General features: G+C 19.3%; 3 protein-coding genes across 3 annotated transcripts; 2 read left to right on the top strand and 1 right to left on the bottom strand.

Moving 5' to 3' along the window:
* Positions 1 to 3,036: 3,036 nt before the first annotated feature.
* Positions 3,037 to 4,150, top strand: SRAE_1000010300 (Glycoprotein-N-acetylgalactosamine 3-beta-galactosyltransferase 1; the record flags this gene model as incomplete). The annotated part of the gene is made up of 3 exons (XM_024646897.1): positions 3,037 to 3,081; positions 3,135 to 4,001; positions 4,046 to 4,150. The coding sequence occupies 3 exons, from the start codon at positions 3,037 to 3,039 to the stop codon at positions 4,148 to 4,150; spliced, it is 1,017 nt and encodes a 338-aa protein (XP_024501029.1).
* Positions 4,151 to 4,297: 147 nt separating this feature from the next.
* Positions 4,298 to 5,366, top strand: SRAE_1000010200 (Hypothetical protein; the record flags this gene model as incomplete). The annotated part of the gene is made up of 3 exons (XM_024646895.1): positions 4,298 to 4,385; positions 4,436 to 5,160; positions 5,208 to 5,366. The coding sequence occupies 3 exons, from the start codon at positions 4,298 to 4,300 to the stop codon at positions 5,364 to 5,366; spliced, it is 972 nt and encodes a 323-aa protein (XP_024501028.1).
* An 887-nt stretch (positions 5,367 to 6,253) lies between these two features.
* SRAE_1000010100 (Zinc finger, SWIM-type domain-containing protein) lies at positions 6,254 to 10,969 on the bottom strand (the record flags this gene model as incomplete). The annotated part of the gene is made up of 1 exon (XM_024646894.1): positions 6,254 to 10,969. One exon carries the CDS (start codon positions 10,967 to 10,969, stop codon positions 6,254 to 6,256), a length of 4,716 nt encoding a protein of 1,571 aa, XP_024501027.1.
* Between the last annotated feature and the right edge of the window lie 1,092 nt (positions 10,970 to 12,061).

Genomic DNA, 12,061 nt, shown 5'->3' with positions numbered 1-12,061 from the left:
ATAATAAAACATCTTCAGAAGGTAATTCTTATCTGATTATAAGAAGGTTAATCATTCTTAACTGTAAAGAACATATAATTACCATTTTATAAAAATGATTGTAAAATTTATATTTTTATTCCAATATACATATTTTATATTATTTTAAACTAAAAATATTAGACATCATTGATAATAATAAAGTAAAGAAAAAAAAGAAAAGAACAAATATTTTAAAATTACTTTGCCAAAATGTTAAGAAAGTGATATAACAAATAAATCATAATCAAAATAAAATTGTCATTTACTAGGCTTCCTTGTTAAATTTCCTAATTTCTTACTTCATCAAATGTTTTCTATTAAAAGTTTTAATATAAATTTAAAACTTTTTATTTTTAAAAATTATTATTATAATAAATTATCATATTTTTATATAAATAACTTTTTTTCTTAACAAAGGTAATTAAATATAAGATTGAGAAAAATAAGTTTTAAAGAAATATTTAAATAATTTCTTTTTAAATTACCTTTTTCAAACATTGTAATATTAAAAAAAAAAATTTCTAAAGAAAAAATATAATAAATAAAAAAAAAAATTGTTAAAAGCCATTAAGGATACCATTATATTTTATGGTTTGACGATTAATTTATTTCTCTATATTATAAAAAAAAAAAATAAAAAAAAAATATTATACTTTTAAGAAAAATATTGTTAAAAAAACACAAGTAAAATAATTTTCTTTTCTTATAAATATTATATACTTTAACAAATTATAATTATAAAAAATTATTTTTATTTTTTTGTTTCTTATTCATTTATTTTTTTAAATTAATTATATAGAAATTAATTAATTTTTATTATTTGAATGTATTTAATGTTTATGAAACAAGAACTACATGATATATTTATTTATAATGCATAATTTTTTTTTTTAAAATATATTCTTAAAATCATCTTTTATATCCAATAGCGTTTCTTTTAGTAGATAAATAAATAAATAAAATTGCTCATATTACGTAAAAGAAATGTTAAAGAAGCTTGAAAAAGAAATTAAAGTTTGTTTATTTATAATTTGTTTTATTTTAAATCTAACAAAATATAATTATTGTCTTTTATCTTTTTTTTTTGTTTAATTCTTAAACATATTTTTTTACCTTATAAATAAATGAATATATATATTTGTAAAGGAAATTTAAATACTATTTTAAAATACATTTTTATTTATTTTAATGTATATAAATATAATAATTATAGGTTTCATGAAACACTAATTATTAGCTGATTTACCATTTTTGCGAATATTTTATAAACATTAAAAATATTTACATATATTTATATATTGCACATATAATTCATATTAATAAAACTAAAAATACGCTTCATCTTAATTTTGTAGATGGCAAAAAATTTTAATAATTCATCTTTGCAAATATATAACTTAATTATCTTTAAAAATTTACCATTTCCCGTTAAAAATTATTCTTTTTTAATATATTACTAATAATAAATTATTACATTTTTATAGTTTATACTCTTTTCACATATTAGTTTAAAAAAAAATAATACCTAATCTATCATTAATCTTATATGTACTTTAGTAATAAAATTATTTTATCTTTTTCTAACATAAGTATTTGTATTTCATATTCTTCAATAAAAATGATAACAAATTTGTATATTATTATTTATTTTATATTTAGTTATAAAATAATAAAACTTTTCATTTTTAAAAGATTTTATATTTTATAAAAAATATTTTTTTTTATAAAAATTTTTAAACATCAAAAATTATTTTAACAGATATATTTTTATTGTTTCTTTAAACCAATTCATCCATGTAAATTGTTTGTTATTTTATTTTGAACCTATACTTGTTATTTTTTTTAATATACTTATCGAGAAAAATGATAATGATAAAGAAACAATCTTTATGAAAAAAAAAACAAACTATTAGTTAATTGAAAGATATAAAAATAGTTACATTTTGATAAACATTCTTTAATCTTGATGGTAGTTTGTTCCAGGTTAATATTTAGATGATATTTCTATGTTATTATTAACATTTGCAAATTCATGATATTTAATCTTCGAGACTTTCAAAATAAAAAGATATTTTATTACAGAAATAATCATAAATAAACTTTTTGTTATCTATTTCCCTATAATAATATAAATTCTAAGGATCTTTTTTTTAACAAAACATTTAATAAAACATTTAAATAAGATTAATTTTTTATATAATTTTTTATTAACATATATATTTATATTATTTTTTGTTTCTTATTAACTTTTTAATTTTAAAGGTAATATTAATATTAAATATAAGTTATAATAAATTTATAAAATATTTGAAATACTTATATGGTTGTGAGAAAATTTAATATTAATTATTATGGTATTATCCGTTATTTTTTTTTATAAGTAATTGCTTAACATTGTGAAACAAATATAATTATTAATGTGTGATTTTCTTTCATAAAAATAAAAATCATATCTTTTTTATGAATATATTACTAATTTCTTTTTCTAAAAATATCTTTAAGATCAGCTTAATATAGGATATATTTTCACATTTATTAATATTCTATTTATATAATATATTTAATTAGAAAGATTCAAAATATTACCAAAAAAAAATCTTATCAGAATAATTATAATGAAAAATTTCAAAATATATAAGCTTTTTTTTTGCCTATTAATTAAGCACTTTATGTATAATTTAAAAGTATTTTAATTCAAATATTTTTACAAATATTATTTATTTTTTAACTAAGAATTGTTTTTTCAATTTTTAAAATACAAAAAAAAATTATTTATTATAGTTAAGTTTTATTTTATATTTATTATTAGTATTATATGTATTTTATATTATATATAATTTTATATCTTATTTATTATTTAGTTACATAGAAAAACTATAAATATTTTGTCTTTTTTTTTGTGATAAAAAAAGATAAAATAATTTTAAAAGATTACTTTTTTTTTGTTACTTATACAATGTTATTTTAATATTTATGAATAAAAAAAAAACTTTAATATCAAATATTAAATAAAATATGCCAAGGAAACATATACATATACTTTTCTCAGCTAATAGTGAGGTATGTTTAATTATATCCTATTATTTTAAAAAAAAATTATTATATTTTTAAAGATTAAATTTACTAAACAACATTTTTTTGTTCATATTAAACATACAGTACAATTTATATTACTCCTTCTAGGAATATTTTTTGTTGTACGTTATTGTATGAAAGTACCTGATTTAATTAATACAAAAAATTATCCTTTTTGGAGTGAATTTTTGGATAACAAAACATTAATAAAAAGTCATTATAATCTTTACACATCACCAGGTGCAAAAATCCTACCGATATCGGGAGAATTATTTTGTTTTACAGTAACAAATGAAAAATATCATGAAGATAAAGTTATTGCAATAAATAATACATGGATACAAAGATGTGATCATGGTGAAATATATACTGAATCTAAAAATAATCTTGAATCAAATATTCCATTTACTGATTTATTTAAATATCTTTCTAAAGAATTTAATCATCCTTTTTGGAGAACCATAATATCTTTACAATATAGTTATACAAAAGTATCAAATAAATTTAATTGGTATTTAAAAATTTCTGATGATACATATATAATGGTAGAAAATTTAAAAAATATTCTTAGAAAATATGATTCAAATAAAGCATATTATATAGTATTACTTTCAAATGTTTATTTAAATGAAAAAGAGGGTAGTTATGTATTTAGTAGAAAAGCAATGGAAATATTTACTAAAAAACTTCATCAAAATGATTCATTATGTCCATATAATTCAAATGAAATAATAGGTATTATAGAATGTATGAAAAATATTGGAGTTGAAAGATTAACTAAAGTTGTAAAAGATTCTAAAGGAAGAGGAAGATCACGAGATTGGAATGTCAAAATGGGATTACATTTTAGAAAAGAAGAAAATAAAATAAGAAATTATAAAAATTCTTTCACAAAAAAACGTGATGTATGTTATTTATTTTTTAATAATATTAAAAAAATTATTTACAGGGTTTTCCTAATTTTGATAATGATTTAATATCATTACACCATTTAACTCCAAGTGAAATGTTAACAATAGATATATTTTTATATCATATAAAAATATCTAATTAAATATTATACAAAAAAAAATTTTTTTTAATTATGTAATATTTTTTATTGTTAGGAAAAAAAAAACCTACCAAAAAGATGATTTTTTTTATGACATTTAAAAAAGATTAATCTATCTATCTAAATTTTTTTCTCATTATCATTTACAATATGTCTATCTTATTTTTATTAATTATCTTTTGTTATTTACCATTAATTTATTCAAAACCATTATCTTTTGAAGAAAAAAAACTTATGGGTAAGAAAATTTTTATTAAATTACATCATAATATTTATTTTAATATTTAGATCAAATGGCTAACTTTAAATTTGATTCAATATTAAACAATATTAAAACTTCAAACTGTGCTGATGAATGTTTCTTATCAACATCTAAAATATCAGTAAAAACAATGACAGAAGCATTATTTTCCAATGTAAAAAATACTCATGAAATATGTAAAAATTCTATTCCATTTGAAAGATGTTTAAAAAAAAAGAAATGTCAGAATGATTTGATGACAGATACTTATATACTTACATACAAATTTGCCTGTCAAAAATATGGTAAAGATAACACCTATGTTTATGAAACTTTTGAAAAATTAAAGTGCCTTCAAAATGATGCTAAAAAATTACTTGTTAAATGTAGTAATAATTGTAGTGTTCAAAGTACTTTTAAAAAAATTACCAATTTAGATGATGATGTTAATATGATTGATGTTGTAAATGAAGGAGATGAAAAGATTTTATCTTTACCAGATTTTTCTCCTATTTGCCAATCTTCTACCTGCTTTTTATCATGTGTCGGAAATAATATGAATAAAGAATGTGAGATAGAAAAATCAAGCTCATTAATTAGTGCACTTAGTAGTCTTTTTAAATTAGAAGATAGCACTTTATATGAAGGAGAGATAAAAGATATTAAGTCATATTTTGAATATGTCATACAAACACAATGTCAAAATTTGGGCACTTCAAATGATACTATTAAGATTGAGAAGACAAGACATTTGCCTTCATCTGTTGGAAAAGTAAGTTTATAAAATAATAATATTAAATATAATATTAATTTTTTAAGGTTAAAACAGTTCCAGTATCATTTACATCAAAACATGAGGAATGTGGAGGTTGTGAAAAAGATAGATTTGAATATATGTATAAAAAAAATTCAACAAAAATGTTGTCATCTATCGTGTCACAAATTAGGTCATCTTTAGATATGATATTTCATAATTAAGTATTATACATTTTTTAAACGTGTACAAAATTTTTATTATAAAATTCATACTTTTTTTTATCACTTATTATTTACGTAAAATAAAATGTTATCTATTTTATTTAACAATCACATTGTATTTCTAGAATATAAATAATGTCGGATAAAAGAGGTTCCTGAGTTATTTCATTTTATGCTTACATAAATATTTAAAAAAATATAATGGTAACATTATCAACATGTCATTTTATATAAAAAATCTTTTATGAAATTTGAAAATATATTATATTAACATTTAAATGTTAATAAATATTTTTATCAATTAAGATATTAATATTAATTAAATATTAAAAATATAACGATAACTGTTTTTTTTAATATTTGATTTTATTTATAGATAAATACATATAAATTTTATTTTAGTAAATGTAATAATTTTTATTTGTATTTTTATTTATTTTTAAATAATTACAATCTACATTAATTATTATTACATTAATAAATATAAAAAAATAGAAAATAAAATTATTAAAAAACATTTATTTATTTTTTTAAATTAACAAATGATTGTTTTTCACAATTGTTTCAGAAACCAAAAAATATAATTTAATAAAATTATAACCATTCGATAGGTATTTTTGATATCTAGGAATGTTTTTTGATTTTTTTAACTCCTTTTTCAAAATGAATTGATTAAACTATTTTTTTGTCTTGGGTAAAATTTCACTGAAGTATAATTTATTTTTAAGAATGGCATTTTTTTGTTCTTGGAGTCATATTTTATAAAAGGTGAAATTTTTTTTTCAAAAGAAACATTATTTTTCGCAGTCAGTGCAATTTTTTTTCCCAGAAAAGTTTGTTTTAATGTTTGAAATTTAAAAAAAAAATTTTATTTATTTAAATTTTCTTTATGCAATATAAGGATTTAATTTTGATTTAAAACAATTATAAGCATCTCTCTTAAATCCATTTTGACGACGGAAATTTCCAAAGAATTTTTTTAACAGTTGTTGAGTAAATGGTCTATTTGAGTTATTTATAACAAAAAGTTCTCCAAAAATTTTAGTTGTTTGTTTAATGAATTTTTCAAATTCATGATTCATACCATCTAATGACATATTTCCCATTAACATATAATTTAATCTTACATATAGTAATTGTGCTACAAATTTAGCAAATCGACCATACACCTCAGGATACCCTTGAGTTTTATAATTATTTTCAATATATTTTAATAATTCTTGATCAATTTCTACAACTAAAGGTTGTTGTTTTCGATAAAGATTTATTGGATCACCATATTTTTTCCAATTATCATTACGAAAATAAGAAGATGGAACAAAAAAATTTTCACTCCATAATGCTGTTTTTTCTTCATCTTTCCAACTAATAACTATTGGTGGTACAAATCTTGACTTATATGGTTGATTTATTTTTCTAACAAAAGCTAATGGTAAAATAACACGATATATATCACAAATAAGATCAAGATAATTAACAGTATAAGTAACAGCATCCAAAAATGTACTAATAGCAAGTGGACCAAGATGACAAGAAAATTCACAAATATACATTACATTATGTCTATAATTAGGTGGTGCATTACAATTTTTGATAACATAATTTTTTGAAAAAATATTATCTGTATTTGTAAAAAGATATCTTATTAATAAATCAAAAGCTCCATCTAACATAGTTATTTCTTTTTCATTTAATGGTGTTGGTGTTGTTAAAATAATAGAATTGAATGTCTCAAAATGTGGTGTAAAATAATCATAGTTAATTGGAATATTTTTTACTAATGGATTTTCAGACATTTCATTAAAATCACTCTTGTAGTTGTATGCACAAAATATATTATGATCAAGAAATATTGATGGTATATCAACAGGTGTATTTTGTAGTGGTGAATAATAAATTTGTGGCATTTGATGATTTATAATATTATCATGTCTTATATTGTTTCCATTGTTTCTTGGATATCTTGCTTGATGCCCATTATTTATTGCATTATTAGAATATCCATTTTGAGAAAACATATTATTAACTGGTTGTGTTCTTTGAAAACACATATTTTGTATATATTGTAAATTTTGAAAATGTTGTAATTTTTCAATTTCATGGGTAAAATCTGAAGATGATGTATTACGAAAATCACGTAGTGTTTTTGTTTCAGTATCAACCCAAAGTGGTATTAAATGATCTTCAATATATTCATTTGTTTTTCCAGTTATTTTTCGATAAATACCTTTCATAAATAATAGTAAAAATTGTTTTCCACTTTCATAGTATATTTTTCCATCAATTTCATTACTATAAAAATGACCAAAAGACAAATGATTTCTTATATATTCTCCATTTAAATTTTCATTTTCAAAATCACAAATATTAATTTTTTTATTCATATCAAGTATAGAACAAAGACCCTTATATACTACGTCATCATTTTTTCTTAATTTTAAAAAATTTAACATATCAATAGCTGCATTACCTCGTAAATTATCTATATGTTTAAGAATTTGTATATATAAATCTTCTAAACTTTTTATTATATTATCATTATTTGATTGCATTGCTGTTGTAAGTAATGCATACATTTCCATTGGTCTAAAACAATTTTCCCATTTTATAATTTTTAATACATTCATTGCTTCAGGATGAAAATTATCATAAGGACGGAAGACAGTAAAAACATAATTTACATGTTCTCGATTATGTAAATAATTACCTTGAACTTTTAAAGAACCAACATAACAAGCAAAAAGTAAAGCAATTTTATATAAAATATCATTTCTAATACCACGACCATTTGGTGGACCATCAAAATCAAAAAATATAGCTGAATCAAAACTTCCCCCAGCAGCAATAAAAATACATTTAGTTAATTGAACCATATGTCTTGCATATAAACCATAACATTTTTGATATGGCCTTTTTTTGTTGTGACAACATTTTTCAGGATCAAGTGAGTAACAATTTGCTCTATGATCTGAATATAAATGACCATAATTTGTATCCAATATTTGATTAACCATAACATGAAGAATATTAGGTGAACTTGAAGCTTTACGAATACATTCAATAATAATATGCCTTCTTGTTATATAATAACATTCATAAAATAATGGAAAGTCACATTCTTTGACATTAGGACGATATTCTAAAGATGAACAAATAATAACATAATATTTTTTTTTAAATTCTTCAATACTAATTCCATTAACTTCACCATGATTTTGAAGATAATTTTCACAATAAGTTGACATTTTTATCAAAAATGATATATTTAAAATTATTCTATTATTAGGATCTTTAGCTATCTTACATAAGTAAAATATTTTTTCAAAATTATTAAAAAAAGTTTTAATAATTATATATTGACAATCATTATCTTCCATACCAGTTTCTATAAGAGAAAAAAGTTTATCCTGAACTGCCCAAATATATACTTCTTCATCATCATCAAATAAAAATGGTCTTGGATGACTAAGAACAGAAAATATTAAATCACAAAATGATTCAATTTTATACATATATAACATATCTTTTCCAATAACAAGTGTCATATCATAAATTAATTTTATATTTGTATAAATTTCTCTATATTTTTCTTTTAAAATATTTTTATTATCTTCATGTTCACCATCTATAGGATATTTGCATTTACAACATAATATACCTTCTATAGGTTGATTTTGATTAATATCATTTTTACAAAAATATATCTTATCAATATTTTTTTTCATTTCTACCCAATCTTGAAGATTATCTTTAATAAAATTAACATAATCATAAGTTGTACTTGAATTAATAAATAAATTATTTTTTTGACATATTAATTTTATATCAAAACGATTATAAATTCTATTTTTCATTTCAATTAATTGTTCTACATTTGGAAATGTTGAATTTAAATAAATTGTTTCAGCAAATGCTGGTTCAAAAATTAATCTATATATAGGACCAGATTTATCAATAAATTCATTTATAACTTGTAATAAAAGATTATTTTTTAATTCATTTTCATAATTTGGTAAATTTCTAATACCTCTAAAATATGTTTCATTATCAATATGTTGATATTTATCATACATAACTATATTACATTCTTTAATAGTTTGTAATATTTGCCTATCAAATGATGATTTATAAATATTAGTAAATGAATCAGTATTCCCTTCCAATATTGAATTATTTCTATATAATATATTACTATGGCGTGCAAGTATAACAAAACATAAATGTCTTAATAGTAAGAGATCATTTTTTGTAATATCTTTAGAGTGAATATAATGTCTTAAATAACTTCCACACTCATTAATAATATAGTAAATTATTTTTATTTTTGCTTCTTTTTCAACAGTCTCTGGACACATATTTATTATTTGTGCAACCATATCAATACGAGGACGACATTCACTTCCAAAAATTGATCTATAAACATTTAAACTTTTATCTCTGGAACTAGCTATATATTTTTCTATACGATCATTATCAAGTATTCTAATTAAAAATACTAATGATGCATATAAACCACAATTTTCAAATTTATAAACCATTTCTTGTACTTTCATTAATGAACTTGATAAATTAATTAATGATTTATTATTTGAAGTTAATTTTAAAAATCTAACAGTTTGTTCTGTTAAAGAAGCAGCATGTAATGGCATTGCCAATGATTCATAATCAACAACATTTAAATTTAAATGTATATCATCATATGACAAAATTATTGGTGTAATTGTTTGAAATATAAATCTTAATTTTGTTAATATTGTTCCATGTCCCATACCTGTTGTTACATCAATGAAACCTTGAGATAATATATTATTTGGTTTACTACAATCAATATTTTCTAATATATTAAAAAGATCATGCATTTTTTCTGGTGTAAGATTTGGTATAATATGCATACAAATATTTTTAGCTTCATCAAGATTTTTGTTTTGTAATTGATAAATAATTGGTATATCAATTTTAACACTATATGGTTTTACAATTCTCATAATAGTTGCTGCTACAATATGACTACACCATCTACCTTTTTTTGGTCCTTCTGTACAGGTACAATCAGCACGAGATATAAATTGTCTTTCAAATGAAATAAATACTCTTGCAACATTTTTAAAAATTTCTTTATCAATTGGTACAATACTATCACAATAAATATTTTGTGAAAATCTATCAATAACATGTGCTGTTAATGTAAAACCAACTTGAATAACACTTGTAACAGCATTACCTTCAAATAATGATAATCCTTCATAAAAATTTGTTGGTGAACCATTATTTAATACTGTCCAATGATAAATTTCACCAATATCTTTAGGAAATGTATATGGCATTATGACTTTAACAAAGTCATCCGGTAACATACCTTCTTTAGGTTCACCCCAAATTTCTTTCATTTCAGAAGTTGATGTTCTAAGATGATATCTATATAATTCATTTAAATCATCAAATGTAAAACGTTTTCCTAGTACATCAGCTGATATATCACTTAATCTTCTAGCTTTTTTACTTTTTAAATTTTGAACATATTCACGTAGTAGTGGTGTTTTGTAAATAGAACTAAAGGTAAGAGCAAATTTTCCATTTTGATCATCAAATGATTGTTCATCCATTATACCCAAATATGTGATAAAATTTAATACTTAATTAATTTGTAAATAGATAATTTATATATGTAAACATATATATATATTCATATATATATTATATATACATATATAATATATACAACAATAAAGTATTTACACAATTCTTTTTAATAAAAAATTCTTTTAATTTAATGAGGGCACAATTTTCTAAAAAAATTTTTATAAAAACATTATTATATATTATACATAAATTATATTTAAAAATATGAGATTAATATAATTGACAAAAAAAACTATTTAAGATAACAAAAAAATTTAAATAATTTTAATTATAAAAAATGTTAGTTAATTATAAAATATTACAAAATATCTTTCTTATAAATATTTGTCTTATTCTTATGACATTGGAGAATATTATTAAAAATTATACAAATAAATATGTATAATATAATAATAAAAATAAAATAACAATATAACTTATAATAAGAGTACATTTTATAAACATACGACGGACGTCAAAAAAAAAAAGAAAAAAATATAATTTTAATCATAATATTTTTATAAAAAGTATTAAGCTAATTATGTAACTAAGATATTTTAAATAAATATTACTTATAAAGTATAGACTAAAGTTAAAATAATTATGCAAAATATGTTTTTTATACTAAAAATAAATAGGAATATAAGATAAAAAAATTATTTCTACTTTATACAATTTATCTATAAAACAAAATGAAAATTGATATAAATAATGATTTAAGAAATTTTTTAAATATTTATCAATTATTAATCTAATAATATTTAAAAAAATTCCTTAGAAAAGTTTTTAAAAAATCTTTTTTTTTAATTCATATGTAGAAAACAAAAGTATATAAAAGTTTTACATTTGTGATATATAATTCTCACAAAAAATATTACAAATAATGCTAAAAAAAAAGAAAAATATTGAAAAATGATACATTGCTTTAAAAATAATAACTTTTATATTAATAAAATTTTGAAATTAATAACCACGCTGTTTTATAAACATATAAATTTTTTGAATATTAAAATTTAAGATTTAAAAATCAAAAGATATTAAAATATTCATGAAGAAAAGATATAATATTTATTTAT

This window comes from Strongyloides ratti, assembly GCF_001040885.1.
Source record: "Strongyloides ratti genome assembly S_ratti_ED321, chromosome : 1".
Taxonomy (NCBI): Eukaryota; Metazoa; Nematoda; class Chromadorea; order Rhabditida; family Strongyloididae; genus Strongyloides; species Strongyloides ratti.
The sequence above is the reverse complement of the archived record's forward strand: the minus strand, read 5'-3'. Positions and strand labels throughout refer to the sequence as shown.